General features: G+C 55.4%; 5 protein-coding genes across 5 annotated transcripts; 1 reads left to right on the top strand and 4 right to left on the bottom strand.

The window, feature by feature from the left end:
* Positions 1 to 716: 716 nt before the first annotated feature.
* On the bottom strand, positions 717 to 1,644 carry B0T26DRAFT_636352 (uncharacterized protein; the record flags this gene model as incomplete). Its single annotated transcript, XM_060436822.1, has 4 exons — positions 717 to 786; positions 889 to 990; positions 1,052 to 1,437; positions 1,591 to 1,644. The coding sequence occupies 4 exons, from the start codon at positions 1,642 to 1,644 to the stop codon at positions 717 to 719; spliced, it is 612 nt and encodes a 203-aa protein (XP_060301534.1).
* A 312-nt stretch (positions 1,645 to 1,956) lies between these two features.
* Positions 1,957 to 4,812, top strand: B0T26DRAFT_182118 (DNA polymerase alpha/epsilon subunit B-domain-containing protein). Its single transcript, XM_060433622.1, has 2 exons — positions 1,957 to 2,906; positions 2,962 to 4,812. Exons 1-2 carry the CDS (start codon positions 2,122 to 2,124, stop codon positions 4,652 to 4,654), a joined length of 2,478 nt encoding a protein of 825 aa, XP_060301533.1. The 5' UTR covers positions 1,957 to 2,121; the 3' UTR covers positions 4,655 to 4,812.
* Positions 4,813 to 6,802: 1,990 nt separating this feature from the next.
* B0T26DRAFT_698952 (Pkinase-domain-containing protein) lies at positions 6,803 to 9,910 on the bottom strand. The gene is made up of 4 exons (XM_060441450.1): positions 9,306 to 9,910; positions 8,406 to 9,241; positions 7,532 to 8,248; positions 6,803 to 7,470 (listed from the first exon to the last, which is right to left on the bottom strand). The coding sequence occupies exons 1-4, from the start codon at positions 9,737 to 9,739 to the stop codon at positions 7,199 to 7,201; spliced, it is 2,259 nt and encodes a 752-aa protein (XP_060301532.1). The 5' UTR covers positions 9,740 to 9,910; the 3' UTR covers positions 6,803 to 7,198.
* Positions 9,911 to 10,776: 866 nt separating this feature from the next.
* On the bottom strand, positions 10,777 to 12,113 carry B0T26DRAFT_638654 (integral membrane protein DUF92-domain-containing protein; the record flags this gene model as incomplete). Its single annotated transcript, XM_060437061.1, has 2 exons — positions 10,777 to 11,766; positions 11,928 to 12,113. 2 exons carry the CDS (start codon positions 12,111 to 12,113, stop codon positions 10,777 to 10,779), a joined length of 1,176 nt encoding a protein of 391 aa, XP_060301531.1.
* A 1,938-nt stretch (positions 12,114 to 14,051) lies between these two features.
* Positions 14,052 to 15,498, bottom strand: B0T26DRAFT_181670 (uncharacterized protein). Its single transcript, XM_060433620.1, has one exon. It carries the CDS (start codon positions 15,321 to 15,323, stop codon positions 14,478 to 14,480), a length of 846 nt encoding a protein of 281 aa, XP_060301530.1. The 5' UTR covers positions 15,324 to 15,498; the 3' UTR covers positions 14,052 to 14,477.
* Between the last annotated feature and the right edge of the window lie 1,373 nt (positions 15,499 to 16,871).

The raw sequence follows: 16,871 nt of genomic DNA, 5'->3' as shown, positions 1-16,871 counted from the left end.
TTACTCTCCTTGTACTCCTTACCCTACCCCTGTCTCTATCCCCGTTTAGCTTCTACTTTCTGCCTTTAGGGCTGGATATGGGAATGGGAGTGGGCTTTATTCCATTTCTTTGCTTGTTTTATTTATGTATTGACTTCTTTATTTACTTACTTCTTGCCCTGGAATAGTTAGTTGCTTAGTTGCTTGGCAAGGCGAGATGGAAGGAGCCTGGGAATTGAAAAATAGGGGGAGGTGGGGGCCTAAAACAGAAATGTAGGGTAGGGATGTAGCAGCAGCGGCAGCAGCAGGAGGAGGAGAGCGTAGGCGTTGTGCCAATCAATGGCTGGAAATTGAGCAAGTTATGTAGCGAGTGAGGCGGGTTTATTGTTGTTTTTAGAAGGGATAAGGGGGCAATGTGAGTGTAGCTTAAGAAGTGTCTTCCGCTACCATGTAGTGAGAATACAATATCATATTATGAGATATGCATGGTAGATATTTGAAGGGGTATATGAATATAGGTAGGTAAGTACGTCAGGCCGCGCTAAAAGAAGAATGACGTTTTGCTGCCATCCCTTTTTCTACCCATGACCGTCAAAAAGCCTAGGAATTTTGTAGAGAAAGCCTCGAAATATTTGTACAGAAGAAAAAAAGGAAAATAATGTTACAGTTTTAATAGGTGGTACTCGATACACAGAGCCACGGCACGACTTGACGCCTTTTGTATTATTACCGTACACTTACAGTGCCTTTTCCTCCTCTCGGAGGCGGGCAACCAGCTTCTCGCGGAGAAAGGGGCTCAAGCCCAGGCTGGTTGAGCGAAGCACGAATGAGAGAAAGTCAGCCGGTTGCATTCAACAAAAACGCTGTGGTGGTGGGGCGGGAGAGAAAATGGAGGCTCCTGCTGCTTACATCCCCTCGTTTGTGATGATGCGGTATGTGCCGCTGGCCTGGAAGTTCCCCAGCACGATGCCGCGGCCGTCAACTTCGAGACTGCCCAGAATGTCCTCGGGCCTGGGGGTCGAGATGTTAGAGACGGAAGGGGCTGAAGGCACAAGTTATAGACCACACGCACCAAGCTATGCGCCCAAAGTCGGGCGGGTTCCGCGTGTCGCTGAGGTGGACCCAGCCGCCGACGCCCGCACCGCCGGCGCCGCCCTCGGCGCTCGCACCGCCGGCGCCCGTGCCGGTGCTGCGCAGCTTCCTGCGCGCGCTGTGCATGAAGTTGGACCCGGCGGGCGACGCAAAGGCCTGAGCCTGGCTCTTGAGGTCTGGGTCATCGGTGGCGTGCTGCGCGAGCACGCGGTTGAGGATGGCCAGGAAGTGCGGGTTCTCGCGGAACGAGCTCGGCGTCGGCGGCACCGACGTCGTGGTGCCGATGGCCAGCGCCGCGCTCGGCGGGTCGCTGTCGAGGAGCGAGAGCAGGTACGCTTGCGGCTGCTGCGGGTGTGTGAAGACGTTCTGTGGTTCGCGCGAGAGCCCGAGGTCAGCGACGGGGTTGTTGGCAGCTTCTATCAGATACACTGCGCGCGCCGGACGCTAGCTAGCTAATGAGATAGCTAGGTAGATCTCCAAGCAGGCAGGCGAAGGCCTGGTAGGGTGAGGGTGGCTGACAATGTTTGGGTTGGACGCCAGCGTCGACAGGCTCCGTGTAAGAGCCCATGGCATGCGCGAAGCTGCGCGGAAGTGCGACGCCAGCATGATGGCGTTGGCGCTTCAAAGGTGTTTCCAGGTTGCTGTATTTGTGTATTCGGGAGACTCACGATGCCGTCATTACACAGTACGGCATGGCAGAATAATTCTTGGTGCTTGTTGTGGCCAATGGGAGCTTGCCTTCTGGTAGCTACCTCGGTGCCGGCGGCAACTCTAGCAGGTCAACGGCTTCCGACTTACAGGGGTGGTGAGTCCACTGCAGCTGGGCAGCCCCTCCAAGACGCGAAATAACGCGTCTTGCAGGCCCATTAACGCGCTCACATACGGAGTACATTTAGAGGTTTTCGACTCACTGCAACAAGACATTGACAACGATAGACGGTATATGGACCCTCGCAACGACACAAACTCTATCCTGCTTGGTCACGCGCCCGACTACCTACCCTAGGTGCACTAATTCACACAGTGAATATCACATTTGCAGCAGACACCATGATGATAGTGCCGAGCCCCCAGAAAAAAACGCCGGCAAAACCACCGCCAAACAGTCCCGAACGGGAAAGGGAAAAGGCGGCCAGGCGGACGAAGCCGGTGGCGCCCTTCTTCGCTCCCAAAAATCTCGCACCCTCGAGCGACATCCCCTCGTCGTCGCCTGCCTTTGCGACCCCGGCGCACACGCTACGGCCGTTCCAGGCGCCCGCACCCGCAAAGGCTGCTATTCTGCCTATCATCCTTCCGCCGGCCACCCTACGGCCGCTCGCCTTCCGCACCTTCACCAAGAAGCACAACCTGACCCTGACGTCGTCAGCCCTGCAAGAGCTCGCTACTTTTATCGGGAGACACTGCGGCTCGGGATGGCGCGAGCAGGGCCTCGCCGAGAAGGTCCTCGAGGAGGTCTCACGCGCCTGGAAGAACCGCAATGGCGGCGTTATTGTCGACGGCAGCAGTGCTGAGCTGAAGGACATCCTTAAGACGCTCGAGGGGAACATGAGCGGTGGCAAGATCATCACCGGGTCCCGCGGTATAAGCCGCCAAAACAGTCTCTTGCTGGAGCCCGCCGACGACGCCGACCACTCCAAGACGCGTTTGGGTCTGAGGCCGACCGCTTCGCTCTTGCGCAATGACAGCCAAGGCAGCATGGGCATGTCCAACCTAGGCTTCGCCGACGAGCCAGACGACGGCGCCGCCGTCAAGGATGCCCGAAGGTGGTTGAAGATCGTACACGCTTTTGAGCAGCCGCGCTTCGTCTACAACGTCGCCAAGAAACACTTTGAGCGGTTTGTCTGCTGCCCACCGCCGTAAACCCCTTTGCACCAGCTAATGACGGCACAGAGATCCTTCCAAGCCATCGATACTCCCCGTTGCCGCCCACAGGACCGACATGTTCCGCAACAGGTTCAATGTAATCCACCAGCGGCTTCTGCGTAACGAGGCTTTCCAAACATCGGCCGTCGCCGGGAGCAGGGGCTCGACCCTTCGGCGTACGGCCTCATCAGCGCTACAGTCTCACAAGATCACCCCCATTTCTAACCTCCTCGGCCGCCACGGCAGCCACCACATGCTCCTTGGGATGCTCGTCATCTTGCCCACCGGCAGCCTAGCCATCAGCGACCTAACAGGCACCATCATGCTCGACCTCTCCCACGCCGTCTCCATTCCCGAAAATTCAGCCTGGTTCACGCCCGGGATGATTTTACTGATAGACGGCGTCTACGAAGAGGAGGAAGAATCGATGGGCAAGGGCCTCAGCGGAAGCAGCGGCGTGGGAGGCACGATCGGCGGCCGCTTCCAGGGCTTCTTCATCGGCCAGCCACCGTGCGAGAAGCGGAATGCGACCTTGGGCGTCAGCGGACCCGACGGCGGTGCCGACCACACCATCGGAGGCGGCTTTGGCTGGATCGACTTTCTCGGCGTGGGCAGCGAGAGGGCCGTGGGCTCTCGCATGCGGAAGCTGGAGCAGAGACTCCTGCGCCAGCCCGGGCTGGCCGAACCCGACGATCCGTGGCGCGGGCGCGTGGTCATTATCGGCGAGCTCAACCTCGACCAGCCGCGCAGCCTGCAGGCCCTTAAGAAGATCCTGGGCCTCTACGCCAGCGACCCCGAGGGGTCCACGCCCATGACTTTTGTCCTGACGGGCAACTTCACGTCGCACGCTATCATGGCGCGTGGCGGCAGCGGCGGCAGCATCGAGTACAAGGAGTTCTTTGACGCCCTGGCCTCGACGCTAGCCGACTACCCCATGCTGCTGACCACGGCCACGTTTGTGTTTGTGCCCGGCGACAACGACGGCTGGGTGTCTGCCTTCTCCGGCGGCTCCGCGGTGCCGCTGCCGAGGAAGGCCGTGCCAGACCTGTTCACGTCGCGAATCCGGAGGGTGTTTGCCGCCGCCAACTCGGAGGCGGGGCTGTCCAACAACAGCAGTACAAACGGCGATGCCAAAAAGGGCGGCGAGGCAATATGGACTACGAACCCCAGCCGCTTGACCCTGTTTGGCCCGTCCCACGAGCTAGTCCTGTTCCGTGACGACATCTCGGCCCGTCTCCGCCGCGCCTCGGTGCGCCTCAAGACCAAGGTCAAGGAGCCGACCGCAGCAGGCGACGAGGACGTAGCCATGGTCGGGGCCGTAGCGGAAGCCGACGTCATGGACGTCGATACGGAGGATAATAATAATCCTCCCGGCGGGCGGCGGCAGCAGCAGTCGGACACAGCAGAAACAGCAGAGGTGCCGTACGACGTCGGCGCCGCGCGCAAGCTCGTCAAGACGCTTCTCGACCAGGGCTTCCTGGCGCCCTTCCGCCAGGCCGTCCGCCCCATACACTGGGACTACGCTGCCGCCCTCTACCTGTACCCGCTGCCCACGGCCGTCGTGCTCGCCGACACGACGGCCCCGCCCTTCTGCATCACATACGAGGGCTGCCACGTCATGAACCCCGGCAGCGTCCTCGTCACGGGCAAGAAGGGCGCCGCGCGCTGGGTCGAGTACGACGTCGGCCGCGTCGGGAAGGTGAGAGAGTGCACTTTTTAGAAAATTATTATATACCTATTTTCTTTTGTTCTGTTAAGCTTTTTGGGATAGCAAGAGACAGGCGAATGGTGTGAGGGGGGAGTGTGGGCTTGGAGGCATTTAAATAATGATCATGGTTAGCGAAACGCGTTGCATGCATTTCAAGGGGGAAATCTTGTTTCTTTTTCATGATTTGGGACAATACATATATGCATTTATCTTCCCTCTCTCCTCACCCACTGCCTTCCTTGCTCATTAAAAGGGAATGTAAGTGGTAGTGGGTGTTCACTGTGTTTGTTTACGTGTTGATGAACGTTGCTTGTATTGTAGAAATGTATGCATATACGGATGGATGTGTTTGAGTGCTTTAGGTATTTATATTCAAGGGCTGGCTGGCTAGCTGGCTGGCTGGCGTCAGGGTACCCCTTTTTCTTTTCTGCTTTTTATGTTTTACCACGTTACTTCTCTACACCCGAATTCCTCTCCTCACCTAATCCATCTCTCCACGCCTACTCCCCTGTATACGGCTGCACAAACCTAGGTAACTTGGTAGGCACGAGCTTTGACTACCAGGAGATAATCATGCTGTGTAATAATTAGGTAGCCAAGCCGCAGTATCAAGCCTCGAATGTTTGGTAAGTGGTCCAATTTCCAAGTATGCCCAAGGTAACGGGTCATTGCTAATTGTTACATATTTTATTTCGTCTGCTCAATAAGGCTCTGCCCAAGGAGTGGCTTGCGCAGTTAGATTTATCTCAAAAGTGAAATTGCACACTGTTTCTTACATACTTGTAAGTATGGTAGGTAGGTAGTGTGAAAAGTCTTTGGTTCCATGTTGGGACGCTGTTGAAGGAAAAAGGAAAAGAAAAGGCGAAAAAGGCATCTCATTTTAGAGACGACAAAGGAGAATGGAAGAGAAGATCGCGTTGCCTTGTGCAAGTTGCACATATTTTTAAAACCACAACAAAGAAATACCGGGGTTAGAAGGTAGGTCAGGCAGGTATTTACTCCCTCACTCCTCCAATCTCGCGGGCATCACCAGTCCGTCAACGTTCCGTCGTTCAGCCAGGACGTATCCGAGTCCTGCCACCACCTAGGCATACAAGCAAGTCTTCTATATCTTCCTCTCATTTCCCCCTCTCCACCTCTCTCAGAAGTACACTAGGTATAAACTCCTTGACTCTGCGGTAGGTTGTTGTCCCGATCCCGATCCCCTTCCACCATTACCACCAGTCCGCAACCAAGTTCGCTCGTTTGTCTATATGTGCCCCCTTGTATGCGTGGTAGAAACGCCTAGAGGTATATTGTTTACTTGCTTGCTGTGGTGGACGCAGGCAGAATTTTATTTCTCTTCCGTTAGTGTAATGACCCCCACCGCTACCCGCTAAAGAACAAAGCACGCGAACGCTCGGTTGATTGGGAATGGATAATGCAAAAAAAAAAAAAAAGGGGGGGGGGGGATAGGCTCAGCATTCTCCTTCTTGTTTTCATCTTCGGCGGTTCGTCCATAGCGCTAGATTGAGGGAAGGGGCCGTCTGCCTGTCAAAATGGAAAGGCCACAAAAAGGCACAAACAAAATAGCGTCTCCAAACCGAATCTTTCTTGTCTTGTCTTTTCCGATTCTCTTCGAGGATATCAATGATATATGTACCTTGTGTATGCGAAGCGCCTACACATAAAAGGGGAAAAGAAAGCAGAGCAACCTCGCATACAGGTATGTGGGAGAGGCGGGGAAAAAAGCCCAATTGTTTCTGTCCCCCTCCGTGTTAATCCATCCATCCATCCATCCCGCACCGCGTACCAGACCATGAACATGACGGCTAGACTGTGAAACCAGGATGAATCCTTACTCCATAACCCCCTATTCCGTTGCCTGCGACCCCGAAACTGAACAAGAGAACAGGACAAGGCAAATATCAAAAGGGAGAAGAGAGAAGAGAAAAAAAAAAGGGGGGGGGGGAGAATACGAGGCCCAAAACAAAACGGCCTCACAAGGAATCATGGTGAAGAACTTGGACATGGTATTTCTTTCCTCGGGGGAACCACAAGTTTTCGAGAAGATGGAATCGCTGTCATTCCACCACCAGACGAGGGGATATATACTATGTTCAGAGAAAAGATGCAAAGAAAGCAGCCGAGACTTTGAGCAACCATGATCGCCGCTCCCCGAGAGGGAAGATTGGGTTGGTAGGGCGGGGAAGGAAAAGAAAAAGGCAACATAAACGCCAACTAAATTCTTTTCAAGAAAAGGTCCATCCCTGAACAGTGGCACCGCCCCATGAGCAGGTAAAACAAACTGAAAACAAAAGGGAAAAGCAAGAAAACGTAGGCGCAGTGCGTACGCCATTGCTGTGTAGTAAAGCGAGGGATAGAAAACCCACGAGGCGACTCTCGCATGAAAAATGCACCCTGCCCAACTCAATGGGAGCGGGAGGGATAGGGAAACTAGTTGCCAAGCGTAGAGGAGGTATTGGACGAGTAACTGCTGAATCCGGCGCCATGGCCATTACCGGCGTGGGGGGTGCAGTGGTCGGCGGGACGGTGCGCCTGGTCGGACTTGGGGCTCTAATCCGCATCGGCTAATTGCATGATGAGGCGGGCAGCCATGTCTAGGAAGGGAAACGGGCTGGCCACCTCCTTGTCCTCGAGCAGCTTTCCCTCTGAGGTCTCGTACCCGTCGACCTTGAAGTCGACGAGGTAGACGCTGTGCTCCATCTCATATATCTGGATGTCCATGCGCATAGCAATCACCTGCGAGTCGCCCTTGCCGTCGCGCGTCAGGAGGATGTTGTCACCGGTCTCACTTAGACCCGAGGCAACCGAGTGCTTCTTAAATGCTAGAGGCGCTGTCAGATGAAGATGGCACGACAGTATTCAACAAGCCGAGGGGAGACTTACTCTCGGTGGCCCAGCGTATCTTGATATGCCAAGGGTCTGCTGGGAGTTTGTAGTGTTTTGTAGGGTCGATGCCTATGATGGCATCCTTCTTACGGTTAAGAGGAAGGCCGTCATAGCCGTCCTCACCTTCGCCTTCGTGATCCTTTTCGTAGTCCTCGTCTACAATCCATCGCGCGCCAAGCTTGGACAGAGCCTTGTAGATGCAGACAAGTGCTTCCCAGGGCGCGTTCCTCGAGCGGATTCCAAACTGCCAGCGGACAGGCTTTGTCTTCTTGGGCGGGTTGACGGGTGTAAGGCCCTGGGGCCTCTTGTTGGCCTCGTCGAGACGAAGCTGGCTACGCGAGTGGGGCTTGAGACGGCGGACGGTTTCCTCTTGCTCGGCCTGGCTGCGCGGCTGAGACCCAAGCTCGTCGACTCTGGGAGAACTGTCGGGAACCTCGATGCCGTCGGCCTTTGCTTTTTCGCGCTCCATGAAGACCTTGTGGTATGGAGGGAGACTGCTGGGGAGGATGCCAACTTTACTAACGTAGGGCCTCGTCGACGTTCCAGTGCTGACGGATGTGATTGACCTGGCCGAGGACATGTTTGCATCCATCATGGGGCTGACATTTAACTCATCGGCACCAAAATTGGCAATTTCTTCAGCGATCTTAGCACCTTCCTCATGTTCTGGCGGCGGGGGGGATTCTCCATAGGGGTTGTCTGAGCCCAGTGTTGCTTCACTTGCTGTCAGGTTGCTAGTTCTTCGACGCCACAGCCAGAGGCCGGGTACGAGACAACAAAGCAGAAATGGGAGGAAAGGGAGACGGCAGAGTAATTGGAACGGGGGGACGACGGACGGGGGTGGCAGATGCTCGACAAAGGAGAAACTCACGGTTGTTCTGCATAAGCTTGTTCTCGCGCACAATCATGTACGCGTCCTTGATGGCCGAGGGTTCGTCGGCCTCGAGAGCCTCCTGGACGTCTCGCTTCCCGTAGCCCATTGTCTTGCTAATCTTCTCGGTGACCTCGTTGTGGAGCTTCTCCTGCTCCTGGGGCGGGGCGTTGGGGGCGATGTCGCTGACCTTGATGGCCTTGTTAGGGTCGACGCCCGTGTTCAGGAACTCCTCGACCGGGGGGTGGAGGTAGGCGGGGAGGTCTTTGAGGAACCAGGGGTCCTGGCGGATCTCGTCGATGGTGGCGCGCTGGACGGGGTTGACAACGAGCATCTTCTTGATGAGGGCCGAGGCGCCAGGGCTCATCCAGGTCGGCACCATGTAGCTGCCGCGGGCAATCTTGGCAAACAGGCTGGGGATGTGCTCGTCGTCAAAGGGCAGGCGGCCGACGAGCAAGACGTAGAGGATGACGCCGCAACTCCAGACGTCGACCTCGGGGCCGGCATAGAGTTTGCCGCCAATGACTTCGGGGGCGGCGTAGTTGGGTGAGCCGCAGCTAGTCTTGAGGAAGTTGCCGTCCGTCATGATGTTGCTCAGGCCGAAGTCGGCAATCTTGACATTGTACTCGTCGTCTAGGAGGAGGTTCTCGGGCTTGAGGTCGCGGTGGACAATCTTGTGGCGGTGGCAATACTCGACGGCGCACAGCATCTGCTGGAAGAAGCGGCGGGCCTCGTCCTCCTTCATCTTGCCGTTCTGGACGATGTAGTCGAAGAGCTCGCCGTTGGCGTATTCGAGGACCATGATGATCTCGGCGGGCGTCTTGATGACGGTGAAGCTGGCGGGGGGTTAGCAGGGGACATCATGGCATGAAGCGGTGAATTAGAGAACAGAGGACGGACAGTTTGATGATGTGTGGGTGGCGGAGCAGCTGCAGATATTCAATCTCGCGCTCGACGCGGCCCTGCATGTCGCGGCTGATGAGCTTCTTGCGCGAGATGATCTTGAGGGCGACGAGCTGGCCGGTGCTGCGGTGCTTGGCTAGCTTGACCTTGCCGAAGCTGCCCTCGCCCAGTGTGCGGATGACTTCGTAGGCGCCGATGCGCTGCTCGGTGCGCATCTTGTCCTTGAGCGGGGGCTGCTGCTGGCCGGGGTGGTGGTGGATGTGAAGGTCATTCTGGGCCTGCGTCTGGGCCTGCGTCTGGTTCATGGCGGCGTTGAGCGACGTCGACATGGCTCCGGGGCCGGCGAGTCCATCGCCTGTCCGCTTGTTGCGCCGAATCTGCGACGGCGACAAGGAGATGGAGAGCTCCTCGTCGTCGTAAGCCTGCGCCATGCTGCGTCCGCCCGTCAATCAGTCGTTAAAAGGGATCCTGGTAGGTATGGGTACCTAGGTTCGTGTCGAAGCGGGCTTCGTGGCGATCAATGTCGTCTGAATGGCGTGTGGAGAATCGAGTCAATGCAGCTTGACAACTCAACTCTAGAGCTAGCCATGCGGCTACGTCGTCAAGCGTTTGGAGCGAGGGGTCAATCGCCCCGCTCAATTGTTGTGGCCGTTGCTAACTGTGGAGCTCTACCTAGGCCGGCTGACAAGGTGGGGGCGTTTAGCTGCCGGGTCACCTTGACTACACCTTACAGCGTCCTCGAATGCTTGGAGGCACAGATATTTCGGATAAGTTATTTAGGTAGTCATCTGTTTATTTTATGCATCTAGGTTTTCGGAGTATATTTTTTATGGATATGCTTTTTCGATTTAATTCCATATTTTCAACGAATTTTCACTCATCGCCCGCGTAGGCGAGTAGCCTTAGACTTGGCAACTCGCCCCGATTTATCTGGACAACGAGGACGTGGATGTAACTTAATTTGGGAAACATGGAAGTCTAGGTAAACTACCTACCAAGCAGGCATCTAGGTTGCGTACAACTATCAAACTTGACTTGAATCGAGTCTTGCAGAAATACGAAAAGCATGTTAACCATATTTCAGGTAATTCCTATCACCTCGCCGCAACTATACATCATTCTGATGTCAACTCTAAAAGTATTGGCTATAAATTCGCCTCGTGACAACCCGGAACTAGGTCGTCGCAACTACATTTACTATAGTCGAGGGCCATAGCTCAGTGGAAACAAACCTTGATCCGGGGGCCTTCCATAATCGTTGCTCAATTGGTTGAGATGGGAAATACCAATATCCGTACTCTTACACTAACTACATAACATCTAGTGAGCAATAGATAACAATTACCCAGTATTCCCGAGCCATCCCCACTTGAATTTTAATCTCAAGTGACCCATCTACGCTGACAACCATCGTGTAATGATTTAAGGCACTGACCCAAGCGTGGCTTTGTGCTCGCTGAAAATCCAACTACGACGCTATTCCCGCTGGCAAAACCGACGACAGCGGGACTCCCCAGTGCCACGACCCAACCGCCATGGCGCCAATGCTCATGATGAAGGCCATCAGAAAGTTGACCTGGTTGTTGTCCAGCAGGTCCCGGCCATTCTCAACCACTCTGGAAGGCTTCTCGTCGCCAAAGCTCGACCTGCGGTTCTTATTCCGCGCATCGTACTTGTCGACGCCTTCGCCCTCATCCACAGTTGAGTCGAGCTTCTCAACAGCATCATGACCCTCACCATGCAGCAGAGCCGCCTTAACATCGGCTCTGGTGCTAAAGTGCTCCGCGCTGTGGGGCTTCGAGCGCGCAGCCACGAGTACGCGCGTGCCTCCTTCGCCCTCGACAACCTTACCAGTGCGCACGTCCTTGACTGTGGCCTGGAAGAGCCCGCCGAGGATGCTGTCCAGGACACTGCCCAGGAAGCCCCATGCAGTCAGGCCCAGAATCAGCGTGCGGCGCTCATCGTTGGACCAAGGCAGGCCGCCGCCCAGCTTGCTAGCTGTCTGGCCGTTGCAAAAGGGCAACATCACAGCCGCCGCCGTGACAATAATTATGCTCCCGAGGAGCCCGGCGCCGAGGCCAAACAGCGTGACGCCACCGTTGGTGCCCCGCGGCACCTTCCGGAGCGTCGGACTCGTGATCAACCGCGGCTGGCCCTTGGACAGAATTCCCAACTCGGAACTGAACGTGTCCGCTGCGACGGCTGCGTAGTTGGCAATGATGCCAACGACGAGCAGATCGCCGCCCCACGAGAAGCACAAGCTGTTCGAAGCAGGGTTGCTGCCAAGCGGCGAGGCCAGCAATTCTCGCTGGCGGGCGTGCAGCTGGTACGCATGCATCAGGCTAAGCACCGAGGCAGTGAGCGAGTTGGCCAGGACCTGGACGTGGGTTCGCGGCCCTTCACCACCAGACGACCCCTTGGAGTGCAGGGTGAGGGTGGCCTTCACATTTTCCTTGACCTGTATGCCGAGTGCGACGTGTATGTGTCAGAGAGAGTACGCAAAGCAAGCCAAACACGAGGGCAAAGAACCGGCTGTTTCGGATCCTTGGATGCCACAGACACAAACACACAAACACACACACACACACACACACACAGAGAGAGAGAGAGACAACTCACGTGAGTGGCTCGCGTGCCGGCCAGGAAGAAGACGACGAGCAGAGCAAAGGGCAAGTTCCATGGGTGGACAGCATGTGCGATGGCTGTGAGCGCGGCTGCAAAGATGCCGGCGGGAGTTAATGAGTTTCGCGAGTAGGCGCGGTAGCAGAGCAGCAGTGTGGCTGGCACGGCGATTATCGGCTTCATCTTTATGGGGGTTGTGTCTCTGAGACGAATGGGTTAATTTCCCAACGTGTAGACAGACTCAGCCGGGTATCCGAACAGGAGAGTGACAGCGGAAGTCGGACTGTCAAGGAAGCTTCTAGAGAAACGGCGGAGCTTATCGCATCCGTTGCCAAGCGCTAGTGGTTTGGAAGCTGGTAGAATGGACTTAAACTGGCGGGAAGCAGCACGAGGTTGTTGCCGACTTACTCCGAGGATTTCTGCCGTGTGCTGCTTCGAGCCTTCTCGTTCCGATCAAAGCATCGACGTCGGCCAACTCTCAACAGCTGACATCAGCAAGACAGCCTAGAAGTGGCAGGGGTACTGGGGGCCCCCTCACCTCGAGATTGAATAGTGGGTCTTTAGCCTATTTTAGCCTAGGCTAGGACAGCAACAAACGACCAAGTACTGACCTAAAGCTTTGAGCTGTGTCAGAAGGCTGAAGAGACGTGAGAGAAAGCACGCCTTCGCGCCTTCCGCGGTTTCCTGTCCGCACTGCTCAACAGTTCCGACTTATCCGCCATGTTTCTCTCCTCGTCATTTTCCACTCCAGGTTGTACTACGGAGTATTTGCCTTCCTTTGCCTTCGGGCCGATCGACTTACTCGACAGATTTATGAGCAGGGGACCGGTCAAGTGGTTTGTTCTCGTTATTGTTTACGAAACACCCAACTGCCCCGGCATCGCTGGCTGTATCCGCCCACACGCGTTGCTTCCCGCCTAATGGCACTGGAAGATGGACTGGGCCGCCTTTTCCCGAGGCACTGTACGCCCCCGACACATCGATCGAGCACCTATGGCTTTCCAGAGAGCACAAGGCACGAGATCATCCTCCTGGTGCGGTGGACGGCAAATCACGAAGTCGTGCAACAAGAGCGGGGACAGATATTATTTCTTGATTATCTTGATTGAATCCTACAAAACCGCCTCGCAGGCTCCGACGTCATCAGGCATGCTTTGTTTGGACTTGTCTGGGTGTTTTATGCTGTACCCTCATAGGTTGTGCATACTTCAAACATCGCGGCATCCCCTCAATGTTCTCTCGGCAAGCGCTCGAGCCCCCGCCGTCTACGGCAGGCGGTTAACGGCGTCTTTCAGCCAGAAACCGCGTCCTGTGCCGTGTTCCCAAACCACTCGGGCAGGTGTCGGCAGTTCGTCTTATGTTGAGGTCGATTATGAGGAAGAAACCGCATGTTCGGGATGAAATCGTGCTCGATCAGGCCACTTTCAGGCCATCCCTGCGGCTAGCTCATGTTGTTGCTGGAGCGATCACGGCGCTTTGCTGTCATGTCTTGCCCTCCTGAATGCACACGCCCCCCCTTGTTTGTTTTCGAGTGAGACTTCCATTTCTGGTAAGTCACTCTTCTTCCCTCCCATCTCTGCCAACTCAGGCCGTGTTTCGCTTGAGCATACCTGGCATGTGTCGTGCTGTCATGCCCAAGAGGGGAAGTCGTCGTCGATGAGGACTTTGGGCCGTTACAGCTGGCTGGCTCCCTCATCTTGTTCCGGCGTGGAGATGTTTTGAGTCTCAATTGTGGTGGGATCGATCGCTGTTGTCATAATCAGGGAGAGACAAGCGTCTGCATGTCTGGTTGATCTGCGCCCCACCCAACCGCGTGGCCTATTGTCCCATTGTCCTATTGTTGTTGACTTGCAGCCACCGGTCAAGAACCCCTCCACTCGATCTGCAATCTTGCCAAAAAAGTCGGCCACCAAAAGGCGGGCATAGATCTTGGAAAGACACAAGGCTCTTTCGAACTTCGTCTCCCCAAGGCCCAGATCGGTGATGCTCCTCGACGAGGTGGGTCTTCATTCCGACTAGAGCCTCGGTATCCGTGGATCTGTCGTGTCTAGCATCTCGTCACCTCGTGAGTCGAAGCCATCCACCTGGCGGTCACGCTTTTGTTTGGTCTTGTCAAGTCGGATCTGAATTATCTCAAACAAGAGGTGGCTTCCAGAGTTGGTCAAATGGATCGGTTGGACGCTCGTATTAGTGCAACCCACAAGCCCGCTCTCCCCACTTGCTTCGCATCATCGTCGATCCCATTCTCTTGCCTGTCACCGTCCGACACCATCCTATCAACCCCTCCCCCAGCCCATTGGTTGTTGCTACTGTTGCTCTTGTTCCAACCAAGCCGCCCTGCCTAGCCCCACTGTCCACCAACCCCTCGCCGGTTTTGCTTCCTCCTCTTTCTTTCCAAACATGATATCCCCTTAGGGGTTCTGGGTTTGGGTTCCGGGCTCCGGGTTCCTCGCTGTACGTCGGCTTCCCTCAGTACTTGGGCTAGTCTTGGCTCTTTGTGGCGGCAGCTCCGAGGCGCTTTGAGTCTCGGGGCGATTCCTTTCACCCCTACCCCGCCCAACCATGATCCATCAACGCTGTCGTATCATGACCGGTCTGGCTTGAACATAGGCCAACATCCAATCCCCATCGAGTCTGCTGGTTGGCGTGATGCCCCAATGCTAGAACCTGAGCATGGTCGACATGGAGTAGCCGCCCTCGTCCAGTGCATACTAAGGTCACACCATCTCTTCTTGGTGCTAGCCTTGTCTCCCAGTGCCGACCAACTAGGAGGCTTGGACGTCGCCCGAGTCTCAGCCAAGTACGTCGTGATCGTACATAACCGCCGTCATCCCTGTCCAGCCCCTGCTCCCATGCTGTCGTCCAGGCACGTAGTAGCCAGGTGCCGTGGCGTGTTGTCGATAGTTGCTGAGCCGGACCCGTTCTAAGAAAGAAACAAGAAGGGGGGCTGGGGCTAGTCAAAACATTCCTCGGGGGGTTCTTATACTTTCGGGATAACCCAGGACAAGAAGAGTGCCAGAGAATTTGGTGGGACAGGAGACGGCGAGACCTCCGATATATAGGACCCTCCTCGTTTCCAATATCCCTCCCATTCCCATGCCCACAAATGGTGGTCTTTACCGTGCTGGTCGGTGTCAAAGCCGCAACGGCCAAGCAGAAGCAGCAAAGCGGCAGATCCTCACCTTGATTGCAGGGCCTGGAGGACGGACGCATGGGACTAAGGTAGGCAAGGGAAGTAACGAGAAGAGAAAAAAGTGTAATATACACACCCGGCAGACGATGCGTGGCGACGACGCGGCGGCAGCTTCGGACCCTGGACGGGCCTCTTTCTCTAGGGTGCTGCTTGCAGGTCTCGGGCATGGCAGACAGGGGGAGGGGCCATTGTGAAGCCATCCAGGGAGGACGCAGAGATAGGGGCAGCGTTAGAGAAAGACTAAGGTATGTCCCCAACGGTACCTCAAAAACAGACGCCGCACATGAGGCGACCCCAAGTCCTCCATTTCCTCTGCCCTAAAGCTTCCTTAACTGCAAAGGCATGCTCCCGTATGCGATGCACTGCTCGGGTACTTCGGTCTCGACGGTTTCCTCGGTTCCGACGCATGTCCCTTCGGTTATGCTCTCTCCGACCGGTCCCGGCTGTGGCGACTCGGGCAAGCTTTGGGGAAAAGAGAACGAGCACAGTGTGCAGTGATTTCAATTTCGGCCCCCATCGCAGCTGATCTGCCTTCGAAGCCACACGTAAACTCATACAAATACACACTGTGCTATTTTTTTTCTCTCTCGCCCTTCTCGGCGTTTCAGTTTATTCCTCCTTACCCCCTTTGCCCAGGCCTGGCCAGATCCATGTCCATGTCGATACTCTATCCCTTTTTTACCAAGCAAAGCATCAAATTCGACATGGAGAGTTCCGGTTATCATCATGTCTAGTGACTTGAAATACCCTGATACTAGTCCGTTTCCGTGTCCATCTCCATGTCCGTTCCATCCTGCTGCTCTCGGCGTTGGGTTTGCCCTGCTTGTGATGTTGCTTTTGCCTTTAGCTTCACGGACCAGGCGGGCTTGCTTGACGCCAGCTACGTAACATCGCAGGACGCTCCCCCTTTTTTTACTTTCTGTCTCTGGGAGCGTGCGTGAATTTTCTCCGAGCCGGACGGATGCTACCTCTCGCCTCTTGGATTTTCTCGGGCCTTTATTCACAGTCACATACTGACTTCCTTCATGACTACATCCCTCCTTGGAGACTCGAATGCATGAATGAATCTGTGGTCTGTTTGTTAGTCCATCTCGGTTCGTTTCTAGCTCCGCCGGACATCGAGTGGAGATTTTCCTTTCTGCTTCTCTCTCTATGTATACATGTCTGTATATCGACGTTCTTGGAGAGTTGCATACAAGAACGTAAGTTTGTGCGTGGGTGGGCATATATGCCTATCCACGGCGAGAGAAATATGTAGGAGCGGACCAAGAGATGTACGAACTAGGCACATAAGATCCACGATGCATTCTCTTGAAATAGTCAAATCCAACGCCCGACTATGCGTCCCCACGAACACCCGTTCTCATCCCCGTCCCCGTCCATGGATGGGTACACATAGCAAGGAACCATGTGGTAGAAAATTCGGTTGCAGGGGTACACGCGAGTGATCCGTGGTTAGGGCCATGACACACGCCACCATTTCTTACTGCAGTATAGTTCGAGCATGCAGTGGGTACCATCAAAAAGCTAATCTAGGGTTGCGGCTCACGAGGGGGAGGAACCGAAACAAGCCACAAACGCAGATGGGACGACCGAGTAGGTACGTACCTGTCCATCTAGAATCTATCTTACCTACCGGAAAACCTGCCGAGCTCGACCTGTGTTATGCGTTGTCCTCGGGAAGTGGGCGGATCTTCCTTGAGGTGGCCGGCAGGCGGGCGGAAGGCTTGCCTGGACGCAACCTATCT

Source organism: Lasiosphaeria miniovina, assembly GCF_030549165.1.
Source record: "Lasiosphaeria miniovina strain SMH2392-1A chromosome Unknown B0T26scaffold_2, whole genome shotgun sequence".
Taxonomy (NCBI): domain Eukaryota; kingdom Fungi; phylum Ascomycota; class Sordariomycetes; order Sordariales; family Lasiosphaeriaceae; genus Lasiosphaeria; species Lasiosphaeria miniovina.
The sequence above is the reverse complement of the archived record's forward strand: the minus strand, read 5'-3'. Positions and strand labels throughout refer to the sequence as shown.

Coding starts and splice junctions, on each gene's coding strand:
- B0T26DRAFT_182118 (XM_060433622.1), top strand. CDS start 2,122: ATGATGATAGTGCCGAGCCCCCAGAAAAAAACGCCGGCAAAACCACCG. Junction 2,907..2,961: donor GCCAAGAAACACTTTGAGCG/GTTTGTCTGCTG, acceptor ATGACGGCACAG/AGATCCTTCCAAGCCATCGA.
- B0T26DRAFT_698952 (XM_060441450.1), bottom strand. CDS start 9,739: ATGGCGCAGGCTTACGACGACGAGGAGCTCTCCATCTCCTTGTCGCCG. Junction 8,249..8,405: donor CAAGCTTATGCAGAACAACC/GTGAGTTTCTCC, acceptor CAGCAAGTGAAG/CAACACTGGGCTCAGACAAC. Junction 7,471..7,531: donor GATACGCTGGGCCACCGAGA/GTAAGTCTCCCC, acceptor CAGCGCCTCTAG/CATTTAAGAAGCACTCGGTT.
- B0T26DRAFT_181670 (XM_060433620.1), bottom strand. CDS start 15,323: ATGGCTTCACAATGGCCCCTCCCCCTGTCTGCCATGCCCGAGACCTGC.